This window comes from Hippopotamus amphibius, chromosome 7 (genome assembly GCF_030028045.1).
Source record: "Hippopotamus amphibius kiboko isolate mHipAmp2 chromosome 7, mHipAmp2.hap2, whole genome shotgun sequence".
Classification (NCBI taxonomy): Eukaryota; Metazoa; Chordata; class Mammalia; order Artiodactyla; family Hippopotamidae; genus Hippopotamus; species Hippopotamus amphibius.
Genome location: NC_080192.1, coordinates 107,891,593 through 107,910,497, shown reverse-complemented (window position 1 = coordinate 107,910,497; position 18,905 = coordinate 107,891,593). Strand labels below are relative to the sequence as shown.

The window sequence follows — 18,905 nt, the reverse complement described above, 5'->3', positions numbered from 1 at the left end:
CCTGAATTACATTGCTTTTTAGAGAGAAAACCATATTTATGAAATCAGCATGTTGGTGGTTTCACACATAGTTTGATGAACAGATGTAAACAAAGGTACATTTAGTGGCTGTATCTTTAAGTGTATCAGTATAGAGGTGCTTAATGAATATTAAAATCCAGAAGACATAGTCGGTATTCTTCGTCTGCTTCTCTAAGGATGGGTTTTTCTTTCAAATGCACTCTTCCTTATGGTGCCACTTTGTCCCCAAATGGTGTCATGATTACTATTTTAAAAAAATCAATAAATCCACAGTTGTATTAAGAAATATTTTATTAACAAAACAGTAAATTCCACTTGCTTAGCATTTCCAATAATGGATAAGTTGGCCTTGCAACAGAAAAACAAAACAAAACAAAACCCTTAGATACCCAATCACACAAAGCACTAGAAGGGTAGGGTCATGTGGCCTTTCTTTGATGTCTTAGGGATCAACCACCTCACACATTATTGTAGTATTTGTTTTTTTTTTGTTTTTTTTCAAAAAGGCAACACATTACATGGATAAAAAAAAGAAGCATACTCAATCAGAAAAGTTACAGTCTAGAGATGTAATCAAATTTATGCCAGGTAGTGTGAAATCCTCTGTTAACTGCCAACTACGCATGGAACCCTGATATACTTGGTATGAAGATACTTGGGATTTTATTCATGTCTTTTCTCTCCCTAGCTCGTGTTCCTCTCTTTTCTTTCTCCATTCACAAAGAAAGAAAGAAGAAAAAAAAGAAAAAAAACTGCTAGATTTTGTGTAGGCCAATAATATCAGAAATATTTTTACCGACAATATTGCATGAAATTTTAGAATTTATGCTGGAAAGAAACACTGAAATCAATTCCAAACAACATGCTTCAGAGATATACTGCTTTAAAACACCATTATTTAAGTTATTTTCTATCACAATTTAGAATCTTTCCAGATGGAAACTAGTTCGAGTTCAACAGATCAAATGGAAAAGCAACTTTTTTTTTAAACCTCAAGATGTAAATGAGTGGTTTTATATTTACCTTCTATTTCACTGGCTTTCCCTGAGTAAGACTGGATGAGAGGAAAACAACAACTACAAAAGAAAAAAAAAAAAAGTATGAATTCTTTAACCTGGCAAATTAAACAAGAAGAAAATCTGAAACACAGGTAATGGACATTAAATTTTAGTTTTATACCTCTACTTTCTGGGCCATGAAAAGTCTTTAAGACTTTTGTACAACAGTTACTTGGCAACCATAGATGGTGATTTGCTGTGAATTATACATATATGGAAGGTGCTGTATGTCTGAAATCCAGGCCACTTCTTGGCTTTTTTCACCAACTAAAGTATCACAAAAGATGTTTTGCATCTTTTGTCTTTTCTGATTAAAGCTAATTGTAAAAGTATTCTTCTCGTCTATGAAATCTAATATGGTTCTTTTAGGAGATGTTAAAGTAATGCGACCAATTTCTACTGAGGCATCAACTTCCAATCTAATATTGCATTTCCTTTGCATTACCTTCTCATACTAATGATTTATTGCTATGAACATCATTGAAACAATATGCAAAAACAAGTGTATCTATACGTTTCCACTACTTAATGCGTGTTAAACTAAAACTACATTTAATGATATATATGTAAAACCAGGAAAGTTAAATTATAGTCAATAATCAACAGATGATTTTCTTAAATGGATAGTAATACAGAATCAAAAATTACTGAAAATACTTTCTTAGTTGAGAAAGTGTTTACTTTCCAAAAATGTTTATCATGCACATCAGGTTCAGAGTCTATATATATATATATATATATACATATATATATATATATATATAATTTTATTGGAAACAAAGTTTTCAATTGCAGCAGCCAGGGTTAAGGTGTAGATCAACCAATTTTGCTTCCATAACCTGCCCACCTAATGGTTCATATACATGCAGCAATATACCATTGATAGTCTACTTGATAAGAAAATGTTCCACTTCATTAGGGACTAAAATCTTCTGGAGATTTCCTGGGAGCATAATCTCAATGAAGCAAATCACCCCATTTGTCATCAATACCTTGGCACAACTATCTTCCTTCCCGCTTTCCAATTTGTCAGTAAATATTTGCTATTATATGTACGTTTGGGTCTTCCATCCTATCTGATGGATTCTTCTGGATTTCTGTGTGTGTGTGTGTGTGTGTGTGTGTGCATGTGCGCGCGCATATTTGTGATCATGAATGCAGAATGTATGTGGGAAATGTGAGTATTTGGGGGAGCAAAGAAGATTATAAGATACATATGTATATAGTTTACCTTCTAATTCACACCTTTCATACAAATATTAAAACTTAATTGCAACAGAATGAAGGCTGTACATGTATGCGAAAAAAAAAGTAGCTGAGTCTTTTTATATACATTCATACATATCTTCCTTAGAATAAACACTACATTGTAATTTTTTTAAAAAAAAGTAATTGTGGCAATTTATAATGATGGCAAAAAAAAAAGAAACCCTGAAATAATTGTTGATCTGATGTCATAAAACTCCCTATAGTTAGCAACACTTATAACATTGAATTTACCAAAAATGGCTGAAGAGCAGAGATATATTTTGCATTTTCTATACAACAGGCTATAAAACGTCACTTATCACAGTCCAGAAAGCACACAGAGATGGATTTTATATAAACATATGTAATAACATATTAAGCGTGCATGAAAATTTCCCAGTGATTGCATCTATACCCTCTTGTTTTTTTGTTTCTGTTTTGAAATTTTACTGTGAAAATTTGCCTTATCTTTCATATTGTTGAAAATAAGGCCTCCATACTTTGTTTTTTTCCCTCACAACCAGAAAGGGGCTTTTTGAATGTGTTCCTACACAAGTCTTCAAAAAAAGCCAGCACTTTGTTTCAGTGCAAGTTCCAGCCACTGCTCCAGTTGTGCCAGGTGGCGAACTCTGAAAAGGTTTGCAGGTTGAGTCACTCAAAGTGACAGTCTTCTCTGGCAATCAGACTAACTGACTTCTCAGGAAAGCGCTAGCACTTTGGCTAAATCCAGGATCATAGGTAGCTTCTTTTTCTGTGTTGTGTTTTGTGTTGTTTTTGTGTTGTGCCTCCCGATGTTGTAATACTCCTTTGCTTTATGAATGCGTGCAGTCATCACTGTCTTTTAGAAATGTTCCAGCAACATAAAGACAGGCAGAGTAAATTAAAACACTGTGGATGTTAGGGAATTTATTGGCCCCTGTTTTTTCTTTTTTCTTTTTTTTTTTTCTTTTTTCTTTTTTGGAGAAACAAGAGCATGAGATACTTGTTTTTATTTTTTAAAAAGTCTCTCCTTCCTGATTGCATTCCCTGTCTTCTTTTGTATGTGCTTCATAAAAAGGAAAGTAAATAAGTTTATATTATGTCTCAGATAAAATGAAGACTATTTCTATACAAGGGTCCTTTTCATGTTGAGATCAGACGTAATACTCTTTATCCTTGTTTTTCTTGTTTTTGTTGGCGCTTTTCGCACTGCTGGGTTGTTTCTCCTTTACAACAGCCCCATTGGACTGTGCTGAGTTACTGATGTAGTTTCGACTCTCATCCACGTGGTACGAGCCTTCATCCCGGTTTCTGTACTTGTACATGGCGTAGAGGAGGATGAGGATGCACAGGGCGGCAGCGGCTACGATCCCCACAACCATGCCTGTCGTGCTGCTGGACTCCCGAATCACTTCTGCTGAGCCTGGGTATGGCTCTCTCCCACCCGCTCGTGTTGGGTTGGCTGTAGGAAAGAGACAGAGAAAAAACAAGTGATTATGGAGTTTCCTGAATGCCAGAGAGCTACATTTATCATCTATTTCCATGCCTAATGGAATAGCATCCACTGCTTTAGGAAAAGCATACTGATGCTAAATGTAGCAATTCCTATGCCTCATAGTCACTAAAAACTAGGGATTATGAATCAAAGTACTGGGAGAGAGATTTGTTGCCATCTTTTCTTTTTCACAGATCAGGGTATTGCTCCATGTAGTTCTAAATAAGCTCCATGTAGTTCTAAAGGGCCATGTTGATGTGTTAGGTGAAAAACAATAAACCCAATGTGGAAAATAAAACCATAACATCATAATGACTCTACCCTATAATATTAGAGGTTATCATTTTAAGCATCAAATTGATGTTGATACAGAACGCTTATGGCTAACTCTAGACTGAAACAGTATACCTAAATTTAGGATTACTTCAGAAATCATATTGCCTCCTATTGCAATGACCATATTACTGAACAATAAGGTAATCCAGGCATTTTGAATAGTCTAATTGTCTGCTTTTAAAGGTGTTATTTTAGTCACAATTCTAAAAACTAAAACAGAACTAATTTTCTTTTCTGTTGGAGGTTCATCTGCTTACGTATGTGTGTATGTTATTCATTCACTGTCAGTGGTTGAGTGATCACCAAAGCTAAATTTGAGAGCAGAAACTAAGAAAATATTTTTTTAATATTTTAAAGGCCATCTAGACTGGTTTTGAGCTAAAATTCAGGACCTTGTAGATGATCAGAAATAAAAGACTGGCTGCCCCACTTTTATTCAACTGACAAAACCCTCCTTCAATCTTTCCAAAGTATAAAGTTCTTCTTTGGGTAAAAGAAATGGACCACAGGTGCATTAACATTTTCTCCAAGGCCCAGGCAGGCACTGAAATTGATGACAGACGGGGAGGAAAAGTCCCGGGATTTAGTTTGTAGATAGGAGGAGAGGGGAGAGGCTCTCTTCCTCTCTGTAATAAACTTATTATTATTATTATTTAATAGAATTTGAAAGAAAAGGAACTGTGGAGAGAGAAGATTCTGTCCCATCACTGATCCCAGGTCATTTTTCTCTAAGGATTGTGTTCTCTCTCTTTCTCTAAATCTCCATCCTTTCCCTTGTCTTACAGAAAAAAAGATAACTTTTCAGAAGTAATGAATTAAAACTGCTATAATTTTCAAAACATTATTATTTGTAAATTATGCAGAATGAATTTAAACAATCTCAAGATTGCATAAAGATTGAATATATATGTATGTGTGTATATGTGGAAGGTATGTGTATGTATATACACACACCAGAAATTGAACAGTTCAAAAGGCTAAAATGGTACTTCTGTTTCACTATTCTTAGTAATTATTATATATATATATATATATATATATTTTTTTTTTTTTTTTTCAAGACGGAAAGGGGAATTTTATTCCCACTAACCCTCAAACTCTTCAGTGGTGCTCCAGGTGGCCAAGCAAGAGGCCTTTATTTTTTCCATTTTTGGCCTCACTATGCGGCATGTGGGATCTTAGCTCCCCAAGCAGGGATTGGACTCGTACCCCCTGCATTTGGAGTGCAGAGTCTTAACCACTGGAATGCCAGGGAAGTCCCCATTTTTTATATTTCTACAAAAGTTCCTATTAGTTACTGGGAATCATTTATCTACCATATGGCACTGCTGCTTTGTAATTCCGTTTTCAAACATCACCAAGATTTCATCTGCCTAAATGTGGGTTTCTTGCTGTCACTTTCCTTTCCTTCCCCAAATAAAGCCTTACAAATGTAGTCACTTAGAGGAATAGCTCAGTCTCAAGGCAGCAATATGCTCTGGAGTTACAAAATGTAGCAGGTGAAACCTCTGTTCGCTGAATGTATCCCTGCTTGTTTTACAAAATCTCGTTTAATGTTGCTGAATAAAAGGCCTTGACGTTGCTTCTGAGGTCAAGGAGACAAAGATTATACTCCACAGCATTTGATTACAGGAAATTAATTTCCTCTCAAGAAGAACAGAACCTACTGCAGGAGCTCTGTCACTACCTGACAAACCAAAGGCGGCACTTTCTCTTTCAAATACAGGCATCTTCGCCAAAGTCTGCCAATTAGCTCAGCTGCTAACTTTCACTAAATGACAACTTTCTACTTGCTCATTTCGTGGAGCATTCTTTTACCATGGTGTCTCAAGAGCTGGAAAAGGGGTTTTATTTAAACTTTACCTAAATCACTTCCCCCCACCTGATGGAATGCTTTCATTTGAAACACATTTTCATAATTACCTCACTTTGTCAGAAAAGAATGGGGAGAATGGAGATAAAATCCTAATCATATAGCTCACGGTAGTCAGACTTGAGAGTTTTTATGGAATGCAGGGCTTACATTTTCTAAACTAAGAATATATATGTACTTTTTTTTTCATTTAGGAACTGGTATTGTAAATGGACTACCTTATCAAAGAATTTTAATTTTCTTTTTATCTGCTCAAATATTTCTGATATGTTTTCACAACTGTAAAAGGAACACACCAAAGCCAAATTGAGGGTAAAACTAGACTGAGATTACAAAGAACAAAGCAAAGCCTCAAATGCTCCCATTTTGCCATAGAGCCATTTGAGAAACACTTCCTGTTTAAGGAAAATGCTTGTCTTTTTTGCAGCTCCAGCCAAAAGGTTGCTTTGCATGCAGGCCTGACACATCTCTGTAACCCATATATAAACAAAGGTTCTAAATATCATAAAAATAGCCTACCAAAAGAAAGCCCCACAGACCCAATGATGAAACATTTTTTCCCTCTGATGTTAAAAATTAATAACCACAGATATTATTATAAGTCTATTCAGAATATGCAGTTGCTTCCATATCTAATTGGTTATTTAACAATTTTTTTTTGCTTATGCTTCCAATCTGAAAGCTAAGTGATAATTTTCTTAACTTTTGTGCTAAGCTCAGAGTATTTATACACTTAAGAGTTAATGGGACATCTCTTCCAGATGTGCAAAAGGCTGGAGAAATGTAAACATTTTCATGAATCATAAAAGTGGTTCCCTTATGGATTGTCATTACGGTTTATTTTGATGATCACTGACAAACCTCTGAGGAATTCCATATTAATTTAAATGTAGGTAATGGCATAAATGGCTAAAGAGGCTGAATGGCTTCTTACATAATTTGGTTAAATTTTTTAATTAAAAAATACAGTCATCTCTTCACCATTCATGACAATATGAAGAAAAGAATTTAGAGACCTCTATAAGAAATTCTTATATTAATATTTCATGGATTTGAGTATTTTGCACTCTCTTTACACTTCCTTACACATAGTTTACGTGAATACTACAATCGGTTATCTTACCTAATCAAAGTTTTCCCATGCAATTCTATCCTCATTTTACCGAAGGATTCTGGTCATCACGTACCCTTCAGAAAAACAGAAGGGAGTGCTAGGTCTGCTATGTGTGGGAAAAGTGCACAGGCACACCTTAACGGCAATATGGAGGCTTTCGATTTTTGCTGGTACTTTTGCCTCAATGACACGAAAGCTACTGATTATAGTGGTGAGGACAAAAGGCTATCACAAGGGTTCTTACCTTTTTCATATAAGCCACTTCTCAGCCAAATGGCTATGGAAATATTCCTGGGACTTGTGTACAGATAGTGTTATCTTAAGGACAGATGAAAATTGATTTTTAATTCTCTCTCTTTCTCAAATGTTTGGCAAGATCTGACGGTCTCTAATTTTCCACATGGTCTGCTTTGGCCCAGATTTATCAAGAATCTTATAAGCTAGCTCTATGAATTTTCTTGTTTTTCGTTGTCGAATTATTACTGTGATTACTTACAAAGGCATAGTCTTTCAGGTGTTAGGACAGTTATTAACATGTTCCCACATGATACCCTAAACCAGTTTACTCATATCACATAATAATTTATTATGAAAAATGCAGAGTAAGTGCAAAAGATATATTCCAGGGCCTTGTCACATAAAAAGAATAATAAATGTATTTGTTGCTCTGCACACAAAAAAAGTGAAACATTTAACATTTTAACTTGTCCTTAAACTTGCTGAATATTTTAAAACTACCACCACAGAAAAAGAAATTGTCCTGTATGTTCCTTCTTTATTTTTGACAGTCCTTGGCACTGTATCTGTGAAAGAATATGATTTCCCCAAATAGGAACTAATTTAGATTCAGTTAAGAAGTACCATAGAACAAACATGTTTAAGACACAATAGGCTGTAGTACAGTGCGGAGAGGACCACATGGCAAGTCTCACTTCTTACCAGCAACTTTGGTCCTCTGTCACCCCCTCCATGCCCCTGCCTATTCTTTCTCCTACGTCTTCCCCCTCCCTACCTCTTCCCCCTCCCTACCTCTTCTGCGCATCCCTCTCCCAGTTCTTGACATCCTTCTAGGTGGCCCTCAGAGAGCACAGTGGGTATGTCCCTCCCCACTCAGTAAATGAAGGAGGCCAGGCCAGTGGGGGTTGGGACTCTGCCTCTTGGAGGCATTACTCAGCCAGATGTTCAATGAGGGACAAAACCTATTGCCAAGTTCCTGATTTCACACCACACTTTAAAATTGTCCCTACTGGCAAGAAAAGAAAAGAAAAGAAAAGAAAAGAAAAGAAAAGAAAAGAAAAGAAAAAAGTCTCAGTGTGATTGTTTCATTAGAATACAGTCTCGGTGCTTTATATTGGTCCACTTTAAGATTTAACATTCTAAATTTGTTTATAGAATGAAATTCTATGCTTTATCAAAAGAAATAATATTTTATCACCAATTAAAAATAACTTTGATTATGAAGATGGGAAGATGAGGAGTACATTGGGCCATTCAGCTTTGCACTGGAGCCTGTGTTTAACAGTTTGCCACTGTTTGTGTTTGGTCATAACCTTAGTCGATACACATGGGGAGAATAAAGCTCTCATTGACTTAGCAAGATGATTCACAACTGAAGTTCAAAAATAACTCTGCATTTTGAAAGGTAAATTTTTGAACATTAGTGAATTTTTCCAAAGAGGTTTGTTTCACTGTACAATGGAAAACACGTGACATTCTTTACTTATTCTTTCTGAGACTGGAAACAGAGCAATCAAATACTGTTATTAAAAACAAAATTGCTCTTGGTTTATGTTTTTACATAATGTTTCACACGAGAAACGATGCTTAAAATCCTAATTCCTGTTACATAAAATGAGGGTTTGGTGGATGGTGGGACCTTGTATTTCAGACGATGCATTCACCAAGGCAATAACCAGGTCATCAGATGCTCTTTTTATCACTCAAATTGTCACTTTTATGAAACTATTTTGTATACGTGGATGAGCTGTTCTTTCACTGTAATCTTATTATATTTATGTTGTTTCCAAAGTTAGCTTTTCGGGGTGAGATTGTTGTTTCCAGGCCATTTGTATTGCTGGTTTTATTTCTTCAATATAGACTGTTAGTGTGTAGGTACATCATCGACCATGACCCTGTCACATCAAGGATGAAGCAAGTGTTTTACTAAGAGTTATTCAGCTTTAAGAAAAAAAGAATTGTAAGAGATTACCAATATTAAGAAATAATAAAGAATAAAATATACCAATGATAAAAAAAAAATGGAACCTGAGCTATATATTTCAGATCAGGAGGGGTAGATAAAGGATCATATAACTCCACTATGCTCAACATATATCATTTTGGTACCCTAAATTACTAGACCTCCTACCTTACAATAATCCTTTTAAAAAACTATTGGAAATATGCATTTATTGATTTTTTTCTCGGTTAAGAGTCTTTGGCCAGCCTTTCTAGTTTTATCACAGATAAAAAGTCATCAATTTTAAATTTCTGTCTCCACCCCCACAGAAGAAAAAGAGTTGTCTAAATGATCTCATTAGACCATAGTTCTGCACTGTTTCAATAGATGTGGAAGTTATTATAATTCTAGGCTAGCCTTGAAAATGGTTTCAGATTTATAAGGGGAGATTTGACTTTTCCAGTACCCAGTTTCATCAATACCGTGAAAAGAAAATTGGAACTGTAGGCTCCTGTGGTGTTTGTGAATTGATATTAGCAGGTTTTCTCCCCATCACCAAAAAATATATATATTATTTTTTTCATTTTTGCATTTCAATAAAACATAGGCCAAAAGAAACAATTATGATGTAATCACATAAGAATGCATGTTTAAATCCAACAGTTGCAGGAAAGCAGATAGGCAGTGATTTATATGATACGCACTAATTTCAACTCACACGGTGGTTTTTTGAGAGGTGATGAATGCTGGATGTTTCAAATCCCGCCCAGCTTCATCTTCCCTTCCCACCAACCACACCCATGCCCTGCACATTTTGATGTTTGCTACTGCAGGTCAGACAAAAGGCTTGAGGGAGGTCAGGTCTGATACACCTCAACCCCTACCCAATCAATTGGTGATTCAGAAGGAACTTGGAAATCAGTAAACCTTTATCACCAGCCTGGCTGCTGGAACTAACATTTTCCTCTGCTACTTTCAAAGCCACCAAAGTGCGTGTTTGAAGGTAAATGCAGGGGCCATCACTGTGGGATCGAGAGGATCATTTATCTTCACCAGATATCTAGGCATTGCATAAGAAGGGGTGCAATCCACAGAAAAATTCATCACGGGCCTGGAGGACAGGGAGCACCAACTAGGACAGCTGCAACCTCAAATGGCACCACTTAGAACAGAAGAGGCAATGGACAATCACACCACGTGTGACTTTGGTGACACTGAAAATGAATAGACAGATAAACACACATTCTCCCTCTTCTCGGGGGAAGCCAAAGGAACATGGCTATGTGTCCACAGCTTGGTCATTGCAAGCTTGATAGACTTTACATGGTCATTATTCCCATAAGGTCCTATTATAATCTCTGAAATTGTCATGGTGTTTACTAAAGTACTAATGTGACTACTGTTCCCACAGGTCTTCAGGGTCTGCCCATAGCTACCTACTCAAATTTGTCTTCCATTTCTCTCAAAGAAAGGGACAATCATTAAATTTTATTGCCATCTCCTAGTTCCCACATACCAATAGAAGTTTTTACTTCATGCCTCACTCATCTGACCTTTTTTTTTTCCCCCAGCCTGGCTGAATATTACTTATTTGTCAAGACTTAGCTTAAATGTTCCATATTTTATGATTTTTTTTCTAAGAATATTCAGTCCTGTGGTCAACCAATTACATGGTGAGCTATAGTTATGTTCCAGGGACTATACTAGGTCCTGGGGGTAGAGGAGTTAACCAAACACATTTGACATCTGCCCTCATGGACCTTGAAATATAATGTGGGAAAGAGACATACAGCAATGCATCACACAGTTAAGCTTAAAGCATTAGCTGGAAGGTGTGTGATGAAGGAAAATGGCAGGTACCATCGAAGAGAGGTTTCTGATTTAGACTGGGGAGTCAGATAGACCTTTCTGAAGTTGTACCATTTATGCTGAGACCTGGAAAATGAGTATAGGGTAGTCCAGTGGGCAGAAACGTGGGCAGAAGAATCTTCTAATCAGAAGGAACCACAAGTGGAATGACCTTGAGGAAGAAAAGAGTTTGCTTTTCAGGAGCTGAACTAATGCTAGAGTGGCGGCAGCATGTTGAGCTTTGGGGGAAAGTGAGAAGAAATTTGTAGGTGGACATGAAACTTACATAGATCATAGTCAGTGGAATGAAGTCAGACATGAAAAGATCATCATATTTGACTCCATAAATAATACCAATTTTGTGTGGAAAAAGGTGTCACTAACAGAGTAAAAATGCAGATGAGAAAGGAGAGGAGAAATATCTGTAGTACATATGACACACCAAGAATTAACACCTCTAAATTCTAAACAACATATATCAATTGCTATAAAAATAAAGGCAAAAACCCACTAGAAGAACAGACAAAAATAAACACAAGTGAGATGCTTAATTTCACTAAAATGTAAGTTAAAATAAAGAGGTTTTGTTTTTTTTTTCCTTAACAATATTGGAAGAATAAAGTAGAAAAAAAGAAATAGTGATAATTTGGTTAGGACATTTACTTGGGAAATGGACAGTTGTGCTGGTGAGAATATGAATTCTTTGATACTTTTTAGGAAGTAATCTAGCAACATCTATTAAAATTTTAAAAGATTAAACTGCAGTTGGATGATGGGTGCATGTGAGTTCATTATACAATTATTTCTAATTTAGTATACGTTTGAAATTTACAATAAAGTTAAAAAATACACAAATATTTTAATCAAGCAACCTCAGTTTTGGGAATATAGTCTAAAGAATTAAATACACCCGCAGGCGAATATATAAATACAGGATGTTTGTTATAATGTTGAGAGGAGAAAAGAAAAAAGGACAACTTTAAAGATCATTAACATTTATTGAATAAATAATGTATTCGACCATAGCCTGGAATTTTAACAGAGTTAAAAATAGGAATTGGAGTCCATTCTGTTGACCTGAAAGATGGCCATGATACATTAGCAAAGGAGAAAAACAAATTTAATTCATAGAGTGTGCTTCTATTTTTATATGGCAAGAGAGAAAACCCTATATTTATACATGTTCATAGGAATATGGTGAAAGATGTATGAAAGATTCATGCCAAGCTGTTATCATTGGTTAATGTATGGAGGTGGGAAAGAAGGGAAAAGTAAAATCAAGTAGAAAAAATTAATTTAAAAATTTCAACAAATATGTATGGAGTAACAGCAGTTTATCAGGTACCATGTAAGGTGTTCAGACCAAGATACACAAGACACTCATGGGTTCCACCTTATTAGAACTTTCAGTATATTCAAAATAAGACAGAAAATATAAGGAAACGAAGAGGACAATTTTAAATTAAAAAATACAATAACACAAGAAGGCACAAAAATTGGGTACTAAGAAACATAATAATGAGGGTGGGGGGTCTTTAGACAGGGTCATCAGCAAAGGGCTGTGTCACTAGAAGTTATTTGGGATGAGCCTTAAAGGAGGAGAAGGATCTAGTCCTTCCAGTGTGAACCCTGGAAAGCCATCAAGGATTTCTCAAGAAGAAAGGCATGAGATAGAATGGCCTGAAGCTGGCAAGAACAGAATCAAGAAGACATATGTAAGAATTTGCAGGAAACCCATCTTTATCCCAATCCTCTCTCAACTACATATTACATCAAACATTTTAGTATGGATCATGTGGTTTTGTGTGATCTTACTTACGTTTCATTTCTATTGCTGTTCCTTCTCTTCCAGACTAGACGGCGAGTCCTTTGATAGTTTCCTGTGATTCTATTTCTCTCTCCCACCAATTCCCTCACTTCCAATGAAGACTGAACACACGAGCTGCAAAGTGTATGTTTTCTGACTGATTAGAGGGCGAGTTTTTTGTAAGTTCATAAATTTTCAGGAGTGGACTGGGGTGAATGTAACCATTAAGAAAGTGTGCGAGATCTCTGATTTCTAAGTTTTGAGTAAAGGTAATAATCAACAGGTGGGTAAAACATTGAAGGTAACTGCATACTTCTTTATAAAACACTTTTACCTCGATGCTTTCCTAACTCCCACCTCCTATAACATCTTCAGTAAAAGAGGTAAAGATGGTATTTATTTAACTAAACTAGAAAGCATTTCTCTGCTTAAGTGCATTGGGATTAAGATGCATCAATGTGCAAGCATCCTATCTGCATGTGCTTTCCCTATGCCTCCGAGTATAGGCTGCTTAGTTCCACTAAGCGCCAAGTTATTTAAAGTCAATCAAGTTAGCAGTCTTCAGTCTGATCTTTTTGGGTGCCTTATTTACATTAACCGTATCTGATACCCACAGCACTACAAGTGGTTGAGAGCTAATTTGGAGCTCTTTTCTCAAATTCAGCAAAGCAGCTGCAGAAGTTTCTAGGGCACTTTTTATTCCTGTTGCTATTAGAGTGAGAAAGTTGAAAAGGGCCTCATTGGTCATGTCAAACTTTTCATGACTGTCAAGTAGAAGAAAAGCCACATAGGCAATAATTGAGACAGTCAGTTTCAAAGCTGGGGAGCCTGGCAATTCTGTATGTGTTTTTCATCAAAATGTACCACATTACAGAAAATGCAAGAGGAGCCATATTTTGAAATGGAGATGATACGCTCTGTTATTGATTTCTACTCTACTCTTTGATAGCAAAATAGCTTTTTTTCCTGGGAGTTCATTGACTAAAACACCCAGATATGCATATACCCAGCAACCACTTTTCTTAAGATGTATTTTACTTTTTTACATATAGAAAGTTGAACACAAAACCAGGGGATTCATTCCAAGGAATCCTCAAGCCTGGAACAAGGAATTTGGGAGGAACCTGGTTTATAGGAAGACAGAAATGGCACTATGATTACAGCTGCAGCAATGAGGAGTGTGTGAGTATGTACACGCACGTGTGCATGTTAATACTGCAGCATTCCTTCCAATTCTCTGACAGAAGTTGCTAGAGTCACCTTTATTTTCTCATAATTTATAGGTAAAATCAGGCTTCTGAAGAGCTTCAGAGAAGATTTCATCATACCTTGGGATTAACTTACTTAAATATATTGAATTATTAAAACTCCCTTTGTTAACTTCCTCCCAAATGGTACCTGGATTTACCCTTAGCAGATACAGTTTCATGTGACTTAACTGTCAACTGATGTTCAACACGGCTACTATGCCTTCTGACTCACTGCAAGGCTGAAATTTTTTTTCTTATGTTGTTTAGTTAGCAACTGTTACCTTTATTGAATTATTACTATGTGGTAGGCTCTGGACTGTGCACTTCACACACATTATCTGACTTATTCCTCCTAACAACTCCGCGGTTGTTATCACAACTTTACAGGAAAGGAAACTAAGCCCAAAGAGGTTACACTATGTATGCTTCACGAGCGGCACAGCCAAAATTCAAACCCAGGTGTGTCTCGGGCTATTACAGCTTCATCCATTCAATGCGTCTGCACCCATGACTGTGGAACAATTTGCTAGTATTCCCAATTTTTCCCTTTCCTGTAGAACTGATCCCTTTAGGCCTCTCTTCTAAGCAGCTGTCCAGTTCTAGCCCTTCCAGCCACATTCCACCTCACCTCCTGCCACCTACCTGTCCTTTCCAGTTTGCATTCCCACAGAATCTTAGAAAAGCATAGCAAAGTGGTAAAAAAGAATTTTTTTTAGATTCTAGTTCAGGCACTGCCCCTAACTTGCTGAGTGACCCTTAGCACCTCATTATCCTCTGCTAACATTTTTTCATCAAAGACAAACTGATGACACATTATTTATCTCCCAGGGTTACTGCGAGGATCCCATCAGGTACATAAATGTGCGAGTGCTCCCAGAAGGATAAAGTGCTATGTAAAAACAACAATGGTCTGATATCTTTCCTGCATCTTCCACACAAAAGGTATTGAAGCGGTATCTTTCCAACAATGAAACAATTCTGTGATATGTACAGCACACGATGGCTCAATCAGTCATGGCAGTGCCCACCACGGATGTTATCTCCAAGGGGGTCTCTGTATTCAGGGGCTCCCCTTTCAAGAATGGAGGCCCCGTGGATTCAGGTGGCAAAATGACCATTTACACTATGCAGCCAGTTGTTCCAGGCCATTAATTGTTAAGCTGCGCGTGGAGCTTGTTTCTGTTTACCTGTGAAACATTCTATCCTTATGGATCAGTGTTCTCTGGTTCTCATGGTTGGAGTGAATTAAATTTCTCCTTCTTTCAAAATTTTATTATGAGAATTTATGTTTTTAGGTATCAAGAAATCAATCACCTGAGACTACTCTTTGGTCTTACCTGACAGAAAGGCTTATTAGCACGGAAATAACTCTTTTGATTAGGTGTTAGGGTTTCTTTCTAAAATTGTTAGGTCATTTTTTCTTGTCCTCCTTCCTTTCCTGCTCTGGAATTCCATGTTGCACTCTGGATGAAATCCACAGCAGAGTCTCTATACAGAGTTGTATGCCAGGTTCTAGGGGCACTGCCTCTCACCCTGGGTTTCTGTACAGTTTATACAATTGCAGGTCATTCTGGGTAATGGGACAGTGTGCGGTTTTCCTGACCTAAAACTGGGTCTCCTCACTTTGGGTGATCATCTTTATATTCCTGTCATGAAGCTATTGCTGTCTCAATTTTCTTTTGTTGGGAAAAGTCATATTCTTTTTGGTGAAAGTGCAATAGCTAAGGTGAAAGATTAGACAGCTTCCCCACTGAGCCCATTAGAAGGAGGCATGTCAAGCCTAGAATTGGGAAGCACAGAAGACAAGCCATCCATCGTGGGAGGAGGGGTGTGGTGGCTCTGCCCCGTTATGTCATACAGCCCAGAGTGTCCCCGAATGTCTTAGGAGGCAGAGCAAGTTGATTACAATAGCACGCAGAAAAGCGAATCAGTTCTTCTCTCAAAAACTCTGTGGGGCAGAGACCTGCATTCCGCCCCCCCCCAAAATAAGAATAGCAGACGATATGTGCCCTCTTCCCATCCTATCAACCTGCATTCATCCAACTGAAGCACTGCTCTTGTCTTACTAGTCTCATAGTGGCTACTGAGAAAAGTGTGATGCTGCTAGAATTCAGAAAGAGTTTAAAAAGCTTTCTAGATGCTAAGGTGCCAACTACTAACATTTCCCTTTCTTGCTTGTGGCTATAGGTTTATTTCCATTTATAATATGGTTTACCCCTCAGTTAATTTGTTGGTACTACTAATAAAAGCTAATTCATATTATCAAAGCTTCTAGGTGTCAACTCAGTGCTAAGTGCTTTATGTGCATTGTCTTATCAGCATAACAATATGAGTAGTTAACATCATTCATGCCATTTTACAGATGAAAAAAGTCAAGTACACAGAGGTTCAATGTTCTGCTTCTGATTACACAGCAAGTGGCTGAACTGAGATGTGAACTCAATCTGATTTCCAAAGTCAGGTCAATGAAACGTAAGATGTTACTGTGTTCATAGATGTGGTCACATTGCTACTTCTCTTTCTACTAATTTTCAAAATGTAATTGATGGCTTCTGGCTGTACTGGCATCTTTAACACATCCTTTTTTTAAACTTGACAATTTAATAAAGTATTCTTATCTTTCTTATTTTATTACCAAGGCCAGGCTTCTCATAATACTGAGGCTAGGTAAGGAGCTACTAATGATGAAAATGATCTGACCAACAAGTCAGATGACATGAGATGAGACCTGCAAACTAACGCCTATTGTAGCATTTGCTGCTCCTTGGAGCACGTGAACAAACAAAGAAAGCATATCGGGGACTTCTCTGATGGCTCAGTAGTTAAGAATCCACCTGCCAATGCAGGGAACGTGGGTTTGATCCCTGGTCCGGGAAGATCCCACATGCCACGGAATAACTAAGCCCATGTGCCACAACTACCAAACCTGTGTTTTAGAGCTCGCAAGCCACAACTACTGAAGCCTGTGTGCCTAGAGCCCGTGCTCCTCAACAAGAGAAGCCACTGCAATGAGAAGCCTGTGCACTGCAATGAAGAGTAGCCCCTGGTCACCACAACTAGAGAAAGCCCACGTGCAGCAATGAAGACCCAATGCAGCCAAAAAATAAAATTAAATTAAAAAAAAAATAAAGGATATCTGCTCTTCACAGGGGCTACACGCCCGGTAGTGCAGTATTCAGACTATGCTGCCTTACCTCTGATACTATCTGAGGAAATGTAATTAATAAAATACCAAGAAAACTCCACAGGAAACAAATTTCATTATCAAAGCAGATACTGGACACAAATTACAAGAAAACATAATTTCATTCTTCCTGCATTTCATGTTTCCATAAAAGGTAGACTTACCCTATATTTTTCTAAACCTATGCTGCATTTCTTTCTGCAAGGTTGCTGAATGTTTTAAAGCACAGCAATATATCTCATTGTCTCCTTCCAAAGCTCAACAGGAAACGTCACACTCCAGAAAGGTTCTTATGGTACTTTAGCATTTTCTAAAAAGGACTTGTGAAAGGTTATTAATGTTTTAAGGCTGGATACATGTAGGCTGCCTAGAAATTTATTGTGTATACATGACTGAGTAGATTTTTCTGTTACTTACTATAGGAGAGTTCTGTATTAGTAGCTATGCAATTTTTGCAGACTTTGAAGTAAATGCTTAATCTAACTCAGCAAACTCACTTATTTGGTAAGTAATTACTGTAAGTGGCCAATCACAGTTAGCTTACATGTGAGACTTCAGCCCACTCTCTCTAACAGCAAAGGGACTGTGCTATTTTCCACCCGGATCAAATCTGTCTGCCTTGGGAGGGGCCTCACTACGAGGTGGGATAATGTGTCCACTGGCACAGAAACAGTGCTAGTAACAACAGGTCTTCCATTCATCACTGGGTTTATGATAATCATGTGTTACGCCCTTAGAACATGCCAGGCACTCTGCTAGACACCATGCGTGCATCTTCTTTCAATCTGGTAAGAACACCATTTTTCCCATTTTACATACAAGGAAATTGAGCCTCAAAGATACTAAGTCCCCAAGACCAAGAAAAGCTGCAACTCAAACTAGTTCTACCCGTCTCCAAAGTTACAGACATAACTAATAGTCCCCCCTGTTGCATATCACAATTCTTACAAAACACCCTTGAGTTTTCCCAATGTGGGGCAACGATCCACTCCATTACATTGTTAAACAAAAATTCTCAAATCATAGAAAGGTCAAAATAGTTCACGTTAAATAAAAATGCTTGTATTCTGAAAACAGACAAACAAAACCACCTTTTGTTTGTTACTTTGTTTTCTACTCATCTCCTGGTAGGAACTAATTTTGGTAAGCGAAACTGGTTGCCTGAAAAGGTGGAATCGCCTTCACTGACCATCAAGACCTTTAACCTTCTCCACAGCTTGGCCAAACTTCAGACAGGCTTCTGCCTGCCTCTTGGGCCCTGGCCTCCCTTTCCTTAGAGCATTTACTTAATAAAACTTGTAATTCCAAATTCCTTCTCTGTTCCTTTGATGTGTAAATATTTTTAAAGCTTCTTTTCAGTATTACAACCCAGGATTATTTTTCTCAAGGACACAGGAGCCCTCACTTTAAAATATAAACTTCAAGGAAGATAGCTCCCCATCTTCCAATTTCTGTGGAGAGAATAGGATCCTACCTTGAGGGGGTGCACTTTGTTCCAATTCGTAAAACTGCC

General features: G+C 37.2%; 1 protein-coding gene across 23 annotated transcripts in view; it reads right to left on the bottom strand.

Annotated features, from left to right (window-relative positions):
• Positions 1 to 3,241: 3,241 nt before the first annotated feature.
• Positions 3,242 to 18,905, bottom strand: part of NRXN1 (neurexin 1) — a 1,070,346-nt gene continuing 1,054,682 nt past the window's right edge. For all 23 annotated transcript variants that reach the window (XM_057740906.1, XM_057740886.1, XM_057740889.1 and 20 more), the window contains one exon: positions 3,242 to 3,768. In XM_057740906.1, the coding sequence (XP_057596889.1) occupies positions 3,461 to 3,768 (308 nt within the window). In that variant the 3' untranslated portion in view covers positions 3,242 to 3,460. The remainder of the gene's footprint in view (positions 3,769 to 18,905) is intronic.